Source organism: Myiozetetes cayanensis, unplaced genomic scaffold (genome assembly GCF_022539395.1).
Source record: "Myiozetetes cayanensis isolate MyiCay16 unplaced genomic scaffold, myiCay2020 scf7, whole genome shotgun sequence".
In the NCBI taxonomy this organism is placed as follows: Eukaryota; Metazoa; Chordata; class Aves; order Passeriformes; family Tyrannidae; genus Myiozetetes; species Myiozetetes cayanensis.
Genome location: NW_026087964.1, coordinates 29,377,709 through 29,392,038, shown reverse-complemented (window position 1 = coordinate 29,392,038; position 14,330 = coordinate 29,377,709). Strand labels below are relative to the sequence as shown.

The following is a 14,330-nucleotide window of genomic DNA, read 5'->3' as shown; positions in this document are numbered from 1 at the left end:
ACTGCTGGGACTATGTTGGAGTATGCAGCTGGATTATACCTTCACGCTCAGTCAGTCTCTTCTGGCTCATGTTGGCCACCAGCCCATCACACAGTGCAGCCTTAGCACTGGAGAGGATGCAGCCTGCTCACGACATGCATGAGATGCGTGCTCTGGTGCTTGCTTGTCATGCTGCAGAGTCCTTGGCAGAACAGCGACAGTTTATGCTGGGTGGGAAATCCCCATCTGAAAGCAGCTGCCCTTTGCACTTGCCTCCTTTCAGCCTTAAGACATTTCCCATGTTCTCTGCAGGGCACATGCTAACCTCAGGATGAAAGAATAGTTGCGTGAATGATTAACAGAATTGAACGTACGTGCTTCTGTTGTCCGTGATGCTCTAAACATGACAGAAGGGAATAAGAAATTCTCATTTGTTTGGCACCTGCATCATCTTAACTCGTTTCTCTTTTTCAGGTTTTGCTGGAACTGCTGCTAACTGAACTGTGTCCTGAGCTGAGAGCTCATTTAGAGCAGCTTAATTCCACTTAGGTTTGAATCTGCACAACTGGACCACTAGAGAAATGTCTATGTTCGATAATAGACATGAAACTTATTTTCCTCTTTTCCATAGAGGGCTGAGGACTATGATTATTTTTAGCATTTTTCTTTCCTCTTGAGTTTTTTGTGAGGTAAACAGACTTGAAAAGATCTGATGCTGTAGTAGGGTAGACAAAACAATGCTGTATAGCTGCCAATTTTTATTTAAATGGTTCTATTTGACTACTCTTCTGTTTCAAATATAGATTGAAAAATAAATGTTCATATATGCCGAAAGAAACCAGAAAATATTTTAAACATTTATGAAAAGAAATTTTGCTTATAGTGGAAAACTAATGAATGTTGTACAGTTCTAATCTCCTCACTGAGGATCTGAGCATTCCTCTTTTTTTCTTGTGTATTGAAAAAGCCTTGTTGTGCAATACTACATGTAAAGCTATTGTGAAAATTTTATCAATTTTGTTTTTACCAAAGATTTCCTGTAGTTTGAAGCATTTGTAAGCAATAAATATCACAACTGGATTGCAGTATTTGATAGTGAGGCTGTACTGACAACTAATGAATGAGTTTGACAGCACTAGTTTCGTAAGAAATATCTACATTGCTTTGAAGTCTGTGTCAAAATTATGTATTGTAAACTGGTATGTCCTAACAGAATGCCTGTGTTAAATGTTAGTTCAGAGATTAGTGCTTATGAATTGCTTCTATGAATGATCAAGCAGACATTTAATTAAACCGTTCTAACAACTTCCCTGATATTACTCAGGGCTGTTTTATTCAAATACCCCAATTTCAAAAAACCTTCAAATATTTCCCTTATTTTATACCAGGAAAGAAAACTGTCTTCGGTGGTTTTTTGCTTTTGGTTATTTTTTTTAATTTATGTAAAAATATGTAAATATGGTCTCAATGCACATCTGAATAATTAAACATCATCACAAATCCCAAGGTGACACTCATTACTGTCTTTTCAATTCAGTACAGTTGTGCTCTTAGAAAAACTACTTGCAGATAAAACTGGCTGTATTGTAAGGTACACACTATCTGTATTCTCTATTTAATGAACATTTTTAGTAACATCCAGCCTTTTGTTCCAACACATTCAGGAAAGTTTTCAGGTCATGGTGCAGTCCTAAGAAGCAAGCCAAATTCAGCACTTAGGAAGTTCTGTAAGTAAGTGGGTATTGAAAAATGTGCAATCTTACCATAGCAATTAAGTTTTACTACTGGTTAATCAAAGTATCTTTTGATAAAAGATTGAGCATGACATTGCTCAGACATACTCCTAGCCAAAAGGTTTTCAACAATTTCTAATACAAGCAGAGCCAATGTAAATGCAATATGAATGATTAAGGAAAACAAGCTTCATGCTGAGAATGTATATTGAATATTTCCATACTCATATTTGGAGGGTTTCTTTCCATAGTTCTGTAAATAGTATTTTCTAGTTTTACAAGCTGGCATGGCTTGAACTGTAAAGCTGAGTGTCTTACCGGCCAGTTTCCAACTTCGAATCTCTGCAATCCAAGAGTAAAATGTGTAAAGACACTTAAGTAGATCTAGATGCATTAGAGAGCATGTGAAAGAAAATATACATACCACTAACAAAGACAAGGTTTAAAAATGGCCATAGCCTGGGAGTGGACTGTGTGTGAAAACTAGACAAGTTCACATTCATACTTTTCAGAATATTAAAAGAAGCACTACATATGCAGAAAGGAAACAACCATTTTTATTTGGTTTTGTTTTGATTCATGTGCTACGTAGCAGTATGATATAAAGAAAATATATCTGTTCCCAGTTAAATGTCCTTAATAAAACTTTAAGTCTTTAATACTACTTTTAAAAGTCTGCCTTGGCTTCATCTGACTTAAAGAAAGAGTGTGAGCTTTTTTCTTCGGTTTAGATAAAATGAATCAGGAAATTGCTTTAAAGAAGAATTTAGAGAAAGTTGAAAAGCAAGCAGTAAGTAAGGCACAGTCTGTAATTGCTGGAGATTAATGATGATTTACTGCAGGAAATACATTTACATAACAAGCATAGTTAAAGGAAATGCTAAATTCTGCCAAGATTAGCTGCCACTTCAAGGTCAGAGGCAACAGCAGGATCCAGGTGGCATGCCTTTGAAAACAAAGAATACCAGAGTTGCGGTTTATAGCTACAATAAAATTAGATGTTGTCAATATAACACTAATAAGGTCTATTAGTGCCAAAAAACCTGAGATAATCAACTTTTTTAAAATATTGAGGAGCTTATATATTTGGGTTTAAATTCCTGTTTCTGATGCCACGTAAGAAAAGAATCTGGATTTAAAATTAGCATACTTGACTGTAGTGTTCATCTTGGGTTTATTTTTTTAAATTCTGTTGGCATGGCCTGTGGTGACTTCAGTCAGAGCATAAATCTGCTTACAGACTTGATCAGTTTCATTCACTGCCATCATCTATTTCAGTACCCTTAGGGGGTGCCCATCTTCTGTTACTCACCTCTTTCAAAACTGACTGGGTCTAAGAATGGTATGCCAAAACAACAGCAGGGAAGTTAATTTAAAAAACAAATATGATTTTAACTTTAAGTAGGTGTAATTGTACAGTTAACATGAGAATTTTCCAGGCAAAAAGAAACTGGACACCCCCACAACTCTTACTTGTGCTGAAGTTACTGCTTGAGGGAACTTCCTTGTTTATATTACGTTCCTTTTCTTTTACTGTTGATTTAGAGATGCATGGCACCAGTCAATAGGAATTATCTCTCTTTATCCTGAGAAGCCACTGCCATTCCTACACCAGTCTCAGATGTACAGCTAGTGAATAAGGAATAAAAGTTGTAATCTTCTTTTAGTAGTGGTGGTTTTGCTAGACTTTAGGAGACAGTGGCTCCCACAAAGCCATGCAGCAATTTAATCCTGATGGACCTCTTTGATGCCTTAAGATTTAACTAGGAATACTGGCTACAGTGTTCCTAACACCTCAGCTTAGATTCCTTTCCTGATCTCCTCCTCACCCTATCCTCTATAACACTTTTCACAGCAGGAGAAAAAAATGTTTAAAATGTCTGTATTCAGAAGATCACGTGCTCTGCTAAGACCCTCATATCAGTGGCTTCCCTGAGTCAGGAGCCACAAAAATTATTTGATAATTTGTCATTTACATAACTCTCCATTTGTTTAGATTGCACCAAGCTGGACGTTAAAGTATTCTACTTGCAGAAACAAATAGTCACTACATGCACAGAAATCATAGAATCTCTCTAAAGCACAGATGCAAACTTTCTACACTCCCTTCAGTTGGTATAATCAAGCCCTTTAGGCATCACAGTATTACTTAGCAGATTCATCTTCTAGAGGCAATTATTGATATTTTTCCTCAAGCAATAAATCTTACTCCAAGATTAAACTTTAAAAAAATGTGACTGATTGGTTTTTTTCCCTGCGTATAGGGAACAGGGAAAGCAGTACATCCTAGGCTACTGCTAAAAATATAATTATAAAAATAAGCCTGAGAACCAGTTATGGCTTAATTAAGTATCATTAATGAAATTTATAATTGCTAGAGAATCTAAAGCAGAGGAAAAGTAATGATTTTTCAGTTTTAGAGAATGACAGCAAATTAATTTGGGATAGAATTATTCAAATTGTTGTAGCTAATTTATCTTTCACGTTACCAAGCTCTTTGCTGTGGTAATTACCATGGATTTTTTTTGTTGGTTTTGTACAACGTGTTGTTTGCTTAAGCAAGTGGCCAGATAGCATCCTTTCAAGACAATTTTGAGTAGTTGTCAATATACTTTTATCACTATGCCTTTTCTTGCACAGTTGTGTTTTTTGGTTTTTTTTTTAATACAAATAATGCTGGAGATTTTAACTGAACAGCAAGCTGAAAGACTCAAATCCAAGGTATTGCTCAATTTCATGAGGTATAAATTAGTCTGGTAGACTTTCTCAACTTACCTTAGAATAGTACTTTTTAGCAGCATCTTGATCTTGCTTTATGCCTCGGCCAAGCTGGAGGCATCTAGCCAAGTAGAAAGCAGCCATAGCAACCCCCTTGGCTACATATGTTGGATGGCAATCAGTTTTCTTGGCTAGCATATTGATGTCATTGTTTTCTGTGGTCCTATTGTGGAATTTAGAGCATTAGGTTAGATAGTGCTAGGTCAAGCTATAATTAAAGTTGACCATATATGACCTTGACAACGCCTCCTTTCCATTTCTGGTATTATCCAAAAATAAGCTGAAATTTACATGTATTCAGCATCTTATGAGGAGTTTTCTATTCGGTATTTGATTTAAAGTTAGTCTTATTTGAATGTTGTGATATTAAACAGCAAACAAATATATAACTTTTGAAGTCACTTTCATTATAGTTATACTGGTTATAAAAGGCAATGTATTTTACACTAATTGTTCCTATTATTTCATGGAAATTGTATGTTGAAGAAAGGCAGTTGTAATTGAGCCACCTCAATTACAGTCCACAAGGTGGAAGATGCCCCAGCCCACAGCAAAGGGGCTGGCACTAGATGATCTATAAAGGGTCAACCCAAATCATTCCATGATTCTACAATTCTCAAATTCCAAGTTCTTACTAGGATATTGGCAAATCATCATAATGTGAAAATCTTGGACATAGTTGAGAGCCTCTGGTTATAAAACCCACTTAGGACAACCACTTATTATTGTTTCACTTATGATTGTTTCAGCTCAATTATTTCCTTTCTTCTGCATGCTTGCCGTCATCTTATTTTCTGCATGTTGTTTTTACTAAGAACCATTTTAAGAATCAGACGGACAAAGCAAATGTAATTTTAACTCTCAGGCTATCATTACATAGTATCGTCACTATAATACTAGGTACAACATTTTCTAAGGGGGAAGTGATTTTTTTTTTCTGTTGTCTTAAAACAGAAATCCCCAAGGCCCATATGCTTTCCAGGTACCAAACAGTAACTATATGCTTCTTCACACATCATTTTAGCTGTATCAGATAGTCACAGATTTGACAGAAAAAAAGAAGGAAAAGTTCAAGTCATTTCAGTTTATAGCTACTACCTATAAATCAGTGTTTATGAAAGATTGTTCCCAATTAGCCCTCTTCAAGCCAGTGCCTGCTAAATCACTTGAATGTGTTGAGAGCAATGTTCTCCTACCTAATTTGGTCCTATTAACAAATACAGTAACGCAACTGTTCTTAGTAACCAGAACACTGAAATATGACAACAGCAACCAATTCTCTCATCTTTCCTGATGCACAGCATTTTTGCCTCCTTTCCAAAAGATACACCACAGGATGCTGATGCAAATAACAATATCCAGTAAAGTCAGACGAAAACTCTCTTTCATCTCAGCTGCCTTCAAGAACATATCACAGAAATGGGTTAGTAGAATCATATGGGATAAATAAATTATTTGAAGTGAAGTATCAGTAGCTAATCCAGACTTCAAACATTAGGCAAGGTTATACTGTACATAATCACATAATATCTGTATGTACATAATGTAACAAACTGTGTAGTTGATATGAATGCAGAAGGACAAATTTTAGCAGAAAAGATATTGGCACTTGAAACTACTGGTTGAACTCCTGAAATTTTTGCCTTAAGGCCAACTCCAATTCTAATGGTGGCAGTATCTTTTGGTTCAGATATTGTCACTTCTGACTATACTGTGGGATTTCATTGCTATTTTGTGCAATCACAGTTGCAGCTGATGAAGTGCACAATTTACTTGTCTGAATAATCTACCATGCAGTGTTGACTGGAGGGGATTCATTCCAAGTGAGACAGGCTAGACTAGACTGAATAGCTATCAGTCTACTTACAGTGCAAAAGAAAGAAAAGCAGCAGTTCAGAGAGAAACAATCCCTTCCAGCAAAGAGTACAGCAAACAGCATTCATAGCTGCACTACTGAATTACCAGAGCTTCTGCTATGCAATGGCATATACAGGGTGCAGCTTCTGTAAGATGGTGAGTTGTGATTTGTTTATTGCCAGGCAGCAGCAGTTTTGTAAACATACCCCAAGAAGCATGAATGCTATTGTGTGCAGCTTGTGCAAGTAGTCCATCTATTTGCAGCTTATTTCCAGCAAATCAATAATCTGATTGACAGATTGAATTTATATGCTGAGCTCTGGAAGTTTGTCTGTTTATCAGCTGTAGAAATGGCACCAACACTGTTCTTGTTCTCCAAGACTAGTTCAGGACACAGAAACTTGATACAGACTATTTTAAAAAGTGCAGCCTATAACAGAAGCCGCTATTTCTTCAATACACGAGCCACTCCAGAGTGCGTAGGTAGAGCAGTGAGTCCCACAGTGACTGCCTGTGAAAAGGCCAGTCAGTGCTGCCTAACTGGGACTCAGACCAGTACCTCTAAGCAAGAAGATAACCACCAGAATCCATTTGTATGCAGATGCCTGTTTTGTGGTCCAGACTTAAAAGCATCTGTACAGTATGCATCCTTGTAAGCAGCAACTGATGAAAAGCTCAAGGGTGATAACTTGGCATTGTGTGCAGCAGCTGCTTCTAAGTCCCAGGCAGTGCTGCTCGGAGTGCTTACTGCAGGATCCCACCAGCATCAATGCTTGCATTTCCTGAACCAGACCAAAGCACACTGAGCCACAGAGTAAGGAATGATGGATGGGAAGCAGTGGATAGAAATCATATTAAGATGGGGTAGGTGGAGAGTGGAAGAATACTTGTGTTCTTTGTATTAGAGATGCTGAGACAGCGATAGATAAGTGGTTTTGGAATCATGACACCACAGAGAATGAGACACCTTGAACCCTGGTGATCCACCTGGTGATCCTCAAAAGGACTCTACTTCCCTCCCCACCCTCTGGCATTGCAACCAAAATCAGGCTGTCCAGAAGCTGAGGCCTGAGGCGTTGCTGGGAGGGTGCCACAGCACAGATCCTTTGCTACTCTCTCATGTGGGCACGAGTGACAGACATCACAGAATCAAGGAAAACTACAAAGTCCTGGGAGTGTACATGAAAAGTATTTGTGCCAGGTAGCCTTTTCTTCCATTTTACCAGTTAGGTGGAAGGATGCAGCCAAAACCAGACATACAAAACAAATAAACTTCTGGCTTCCTGGCTGGTGCTGTCATGACTGTTTTGGCTTTTATGGCAACAGGGCATTCTTTGACTACAGCCCATTAGGGAGGGATGGGATCCACTTGGCTAAATAGGCAAGGGAATCTTTAGCTAACCCGGTGAGGCAAGCTTTAAAGTGAAGGACTTGGGGGGCACTTTGGACTCAAAGTTGTAGCACCTGTGCCATTGCAACCAGATGGGGAATAAATCAAGCCAACCACAGCAGCAACAAATGTTCGTTAGCTGCCTCCGAAGATGTGAACCAGAAGACCAACCACCTCAAGTGTATGTATACAAACAGGAGGAGCTGGAGCTCTGCACCCAGTCAGAAAGCTACAAAATCAGGAATAACTGAAATGTAGTGGAACAACTCACGTTGCAGGAGCATCACAATGGGTGGCTCTAAGCTGCTTTGTAAAGACAGGAAGGGAAGAGGAGGAGGAGGAATCATGCTCTGTGTTAAGAACTCGAATGTATAGAAGTCAGCTATGGCAATTTTAGAAGCCTTATCGAATGCTTCTGGGTCAAGATCAGAGGGGTCATTTCCAAGAGGCATCTTGCATTAGGCATCTGCTACCGACCTCCAAACCAAAACAATGAGACCAACAAGGCAATATTTGGGTCACTTAATAAGTTTTGGGTAACAGAACCTGGTTCTTATGGGTGACTTTAACTACCCAGACATTAGATGGAAGAATACAGCAACTCCCAAGCCATCAATCCAGTTCCTGCCATGGAGCAGTAGAGAGCTGCTTCCTTATACAAATGTCAGATGTGCCAACTAGGAATGAGGCATTGCTGGATATGTTCCTCACAAACCAAGAAACTCTGCTTTGTAATATCTCAGTTAGTGATAGTTTTGGCTGCAGTGATGACAATATTGTGGATCTGGGATCCTGCTGAGCTCACTGAGAGTTAGTACTAAGACAAGGTCTTCAAGAATGCTCTCCTGGAAGCACAAAAATTGTTCATTCCCTTTAAGGGTAAGGAAAGTATGTGGGGCAAGAAACCTCCTTTACTTAACTGTGAGCTTCTGAGCCTGCTAAAAGCCAAGAGAGAGCACAGCAGAAATGGAAAAGCAGATAAAGGGAAGTGGTAGATTCCCCAACAGTGGACACTTTTAAGATTCAGCTGAACAGAGTGCTGGACCATCTTGCCTAGACCGTGCTTTTGCCAAGAAATGTTGGACCAGGTGATCTGTGAGGTGCCTTCCAACCTGAGGATTGTATGATTGTAGGGGTTTAAAGGGAATGGTGAAGGCAGGAGCCTAAAGGAGATTGTGGACTGAAGAGACACAAGAAAGGCAGGCTTGCATGTGGACATCTACTTTGGATTCTAGTTCAATGGTGTTTTGCTTTACAGGACCAGAAAGAAAAATTTAACCATACTGAGTAATTGAAAACCTTATAGTATTAATTTTGTGTTTAGCTATTCTATCTTTAAAGATGAGGTTTTGCAATTCATTATCTCAAAGATCTCTCGAGTTTGAAAGACAAGAGCATTAACTTATTAATACTTTTAATCTGGGTTACGTGGTCTTGCATGAACCATAATGAAAAATAAAGCAAAATTAACTTCACCTTTTGGCCAGTGCAGCAGCTTTTGAGTAAAATTTTTTAGTGTAATAATATTCTACAAGATGGCCTTGAGCATAGATGTTTCCACGTTCTGCTGCTTCTCTCAAGCACTTCAAAGCAGCCTTAGTGTTTTGACGTACACCTTGTCCATAGAGATACATAATGCCAAGTGCTCCCTGTGATTCCAGATTTCCATTGTCGCATGCTTCTGAATGCCAGAAAAAGGCCTAAATGAGACACGAAGTTGGAGTATATATTTACTTTAGCTGCTTTCCTTGTCTACTGTTTCCATAAGAGCTCTTATACCAAGCATCCTATAAGAAGTGCTTATACATAAAAGAAAGCAGAATCCTTGTAAGGCTTTTAAGCCTGCTCCATTTACTGTCAGAGCTGTCAATCAGTGACATCTGCTTGATTTCTGAAGGTTACCAAAGCTGACAAAACTTTAATCCATTCTATCATTCTTCCTGATACTCTCACTAAAAAAAATATAAATAAATCTTCACCAGCAGTGTCAAGTGAGTCAAAATGAGGGATTCTGGCCATCTGTTCATATAGACTTAAATGGATAATGTCAAATGTTGCCTAACTACTTAAAACACATCTTTCAGAATCAAATATATCACTGTAATATTTCCATAAAATTAAAAATTAATTGGGACTCATTTTCATTTCAAAAGGTACAAGCGGACTTTACCTTCTTCAGATCTTTTAGAACTGGCATAGAATAAAGCATTCCTAAAGTACTCATGGCTTTTACACTTGCTTTTGGATTTCTGTAGTCTGCAGCAATAAGCCACAACCTAAGCAAATGGGGACAACAAAGTTTAAGTTAACACAGAATCTTATAATTTGTCAGAAAAATCACTGACTGCTCTTACCTTTCAGCCTCTTTGGTTGAACGCCTAACACCACGTCCTTCGTAATATGCCCTGCCAAGATTGTATGCAGCTGCAGCCTTCAGGTGTCTTGCTTTTGGGGAATCAGAGTTGAGTATTTTATTCATGTATTCCACTCCCCTTTCCTAAAATTGAGCCATTTAAGTTATTATGTTCAGATTGTGAAGAGGATGAAATAAAGAATCTGAGAACACACCAACTTCTGCAAGAAAGGTAATTCTTCCACTCTGAAGAAAGGTTGAGGCATACTGGTAGCAAAATAGTTCATACCAAAGCAGAACTGATCTTTAGGTAATGGACAGCTCCTAGATCTTTGACCCCAACATATTTTTAATGTGAAACATTTCCTTGTAAATGTTCATTTGGTATTATATTACTCTTCTTCACTAATAAATTAAAAAATATATTATTTTGCTTATGTAAATGCATGTTGCATCCTAAACTTGCAACACTTCCAATTTCAGAATTCTATGAACTTTTTCATATTGCATAATGTATCTTGAAATCATAGGACAGTCTTAATAGAAGACAAAGTACACTTCCAAGTCCCTTCATTTAAAATACCTTGGATTCATAAAGGACAAAGCCTGGTAACATTAAATAAACAAATGGAGAACATTGCATATGAGCAACTGCATCTCAAAAGTATTTTAGAGACAAGGTTTGCACTGCTAGGATTTAGCATGGAGACCTTGTTTAAATACACCAGAAACAGTGCTTTATGCAGCTTCCATATTGTAATACACAAAAAAGGAAGAAACTGCTAAAATGTTTATTTGCAAGTAAATAAATGTGGTAATTATGCAGGCATAGAGAACGAATGAACCACCTCTAAACCCCAGCAGAATATTTTCCATTCTTCTGACCATCCTATAAGCACCGACAAGAGTCCCCTTTGTTAATATACTGTTTGGTTCTTTTCTTTTCTTTTTTTTTTTTTTTCCTCCTGTCTTGTAATTTACCCTTTCTTTCATCCTGCTTGTGTTCTTTCCTCATGCTATTCTTTAAGATTATCTTTACTGATAAATTAACTCTTAATGTAGCAAAGCATTCCTTTGTCTTCCTTTTTTGTAATATAATTATTCAGTTTGAATTCCTCAACTTCTTGCAAATGTAAGTTTTCATTTGTCTAATTTAAAAACATTACTGTCAACCACTGACAGAAACACAATCATCTTTAGCATCTATGCTAGAAGAATAGAAAGTATTTTAAAAAAGTCTTTGTGGAACAGATGTTTTACACTTTGAAATATAATTGTTTGATTTCCATTTTTACACACTTTATTTTCATTTATATGAACTGCTTATTAAAAAGTAACAAATGATTAGCAATCTTTAAATGTAGCTTCCACAGAAAGTACAATCAAGCCCTTAGAAGTTATATTTTAAAATACAAATTACCATATTTTTCAAATATACCTATTTTATTATAGCCATTTTTGAGAACTTCCTCAGTCCAGAACCCTCTCTCTTTAATGATGCTCTGTAAACATGCATACTTTATGAAACTGATTCTAAATCAAAAAGCTGTTTATTTTAAACTAAACAATCACACTTACAAAGAAGCTCCTAGTAATTATCAGCTAATATTAGAAGAAAAGTAAAAAGTGTGCAGCTGGATTACTCACGGGGTCTTCTTCAGTGCCTAGTCCATCATAATACATCACACCAAGCTGATACATTGCTTGAAAATCTGTATCCTCGATTTTTTTAAATTGCTTTAATGCTTCTTCATACAACCCCTGGGAAAGACAAATCAAACAATGAACTACAGAGAATGAGGACTAATACAGCAGCTTAACTCTCCAATATATACACCTTTACAATTTTTCAACCTGTAGCATTTCTCTCATGAATGAAGAACAAAAAAATTGAACCACAGAAATGGCAGAAAACAGAAACAGAGTAAGTCAACAGCCACAAGAAAGTTGGATAACCAAAAGACATTCTGACAAACTTTCTTGTCGTCTCCCAAAACACCATCATTTTAGTTTAAGGAGATAAAATCTAATTCAGAGTCCCTGCCCTGTCTATCTGACATCCTTTGACTTAGGTCTGCTTTTACATCTCAGCTAAGGGTTGGTTTCACAAAGACTAATAAACTCAGATGTCTAAGACTTTTAAGGACCCAGCTGTCTGCCCCACATTTCTTATGAAGGCATCAACTGCAGCAGCAGAGGTACTTTTATTTCTGAGAAAGAATCTTAGGGAGTTTTTGCTCCTGCATTAAGTTGAAACTATATTTAAAAGTACTGTTAAACAACTGCGGGGTAACAGTTAACTGAGCCTGGTGGCCTTACTAAAATATTTTTATGCATGCATACTAAGTAAAAACAATATTGAAATTAAAATGTTCTTCTCTATATTTTTCCTTCAAATTTCTGTATGTTTTGATAAAACAGTGTCAGACTGCAAAAGCTTAAAACCAAGCAATAGTTCTACACTAAGTCAAATGTCATCACAATGACAAACTGTCCCTTGTTAATACTGTCCAAGCTATTGTCTAAACCACTAATTGTCTTGGGACCTCACCCATTATGACTGTGTGGGCTTTGTTTTTTTAAAGACCTTGGGGGAAAAAAAAAACCAAGTTCACTTTCACAACTACCTGTTGTGAATATCAGAAAAAGAAGTACTGGAGGCACACCTAATCTTACATTTCCTGAGAATTTAGTGCTATAAGAAGGAGACATATGGCTCTGATTAGGTAGGGTTTTTTTCTAACATCTAAGAGTGCAGTACTATGAGCACGTGCATTTTTAGGCACTGCAGACATACATTAAAAAAATCTGAACATTATAACTGGCTCAAAGAACAACTTTAAGAACGTATATATATCTATATCTATATATATCTCATGGACATCCAAGCCAGCTTTTCAAGAAACAGACAGGTCTTATGCTCCATGGAGTTAATCTTGATCATTCCAAGATCAGGTAATTCATTAGTGAAAACATTAAGGGCAGGGCACAGAAAGGAGAAACCCTGAGTTAATTATCTTCCTGCTGCAAACCCTGAGACAAAACCCTGAGACAAACCCTGATTTACACTGTGCCACTGCTGCACTGTAAAGAGTATTGAATCCATGCACATCACACTGGAAAATACCTGAATCAGTACTTGTACTACATTCTATTCTATGTTCTGAACTAAGTTCTAATTTTCAGAAGAAGCTGAGGTTTAAGTTCACCTGCCAGCCAGTCTTAGAGTGTTCCCTGAGCATTTGCTTTCAAAGATATGGACAACCAATTTTAGCTGAAGCAGGCAGGGACAGGAATCTCAAACATGTTTCAACAAGTTTCATCAAAACTGGTGGGGAACAAAGATCGAAAGCTCTGTCTTGGGTCAGGGATCAGTACCCCTGGTAACTGAAAACACAGTGCATTGTGTTTGACCAGTCAGCTGGCCAAGAAAAACCAACTTGGCTTGGAAGTTAGCTGTAAGGATAGGCTGGTTCTTTTTCATCTGGTCCTAAGGAGACCTGAGAGGGAACTGGAAGACATCATTAGATGCTTGGGGAAAGTGCAGGAAAAGCTTTAGGGTTTTTATTGGTGATTTTAATGGGATACAAACAGACATAGGAACTTCTTGTAGGTTTTTTTTGGTTTTTTTTTTTTTTTTTTAAGATGTCTCTTTTCCCACTGAAATGGTATTGAAAATTGTCAGCTTTGTAAGATTTACTTAAAAGATGGAAAGCACAACCTGTTCATAGTACCGTTGTCCATCCAGAAAAGGTGCTGGAGGATCTCCATCTGACGCTCTCCTCACCAGCAACTCCTTTAGTTTTGCAAACAGTGCAGCATGGATGCGGTCATCTCCTTAAAAATAGACACCCATTTGGTTCTGTCCCCAGAGCTGGAACACCATCAGTGAGCATACCGAAGGTCTGAAGCTGGCCAAGTCCCCTTTTTAATGCATTCTTTAAAAGACTAAGATTAGAAGAGAGGGATGTGTTATATAAAGGAAAAGGTCAGCAAAAGCCTGAAGGAAACATTCAGTGAATACAGCCTGTTCACAAACTTGTGAACGTGAAGTTCGTCCTGGAAGAGCTTAAAGGCGAACCTGAACAGGTGGAAGCGGCGAGCGCGAAGCAGTACCTGGTATCCCGGGGGCGGGCTGGGAACAGTGGGAGCAGTACCTGGCGTGCCAGAGGCGGACTGGGCGCTGCAGTCCGGCGGCAGCGGCTCGCTGTGCAGCGCCATCCAGCAGCGGCGGTCGAAG

The 14,330-nt window shown here is 38.0% G+C and overlaps 2 protein-coding genes across 7 annotated transcripts in view; one reads left to right on the top strand and one right to left on the bottom strand.

The window, feature by feature from the left end:
• SNX25 (sorting nexin 25) overlaps positions 1-2,376 on the top strand; it is a 79,559-nt gene extending 77,183 nt beyond the window's left edge. For both annotated transcript variants that reach the window (XM_050337924.1, XM_050337926.1), the window contains exon 19: positions 454-2,376. In XM_050337924.1, coding sequence (XP_050193881.1) covers positions 454-528 — 75 coding nt within the window. In that variant the 3' untranslated portion in view covers positions 529-2,376. The remainder of the gene's footprint in view (positions 1-453) is intronic.
• Positions 1-14,330, bottom strand: part of LRP2BP (LRP2 binding protein) — a 31,202-nt gene that overhangs the window by 12,978 nt on the left and 3,894 nt on the right. The window contains exons 2-8 of one of the 5 annotated variants that reach the window (XM_050337950.1): positions 13,812-13,927; positions 11,738-11,851; positions 10,092-10,234; positions 9,908-10,013; positions 9,214-9,437; positions 4,488-4,653; positions 2,459-2,658 (exon numbers count right to left, since the gene is read on the bottom strand). In XM_050337950.1, the coding sequence (XP_050193907.1) occupies positions 2,593-2,658; positions 4,488-4,653; positions 9,214-9,437; positions 9,908-10,013; positions 10,092-10,234; positions 11,738-11,791 (759 nt within the window). In that variant the 5' untranslated portion in view covers positions 11,792-11,851; positions 13,812-13,927 and the 3' untranslated portion in view covers positions 2,459-2,592. Of the gene's footprint in view, positions 1-2,458; positions 4,654-9,213; positions 9,438-9,907; positions 10,014-10,091; positions 10,235-11,737; positions 11,852-13,811; positions 14,039-14,247; positions 14,315-14,330 lie in introns of those variants that run through there. The other 4 variants (XM_050337947.1, XM_050337945.1, XM_050337946.1 and 1 more) reach the window with 4 other exon arrangements.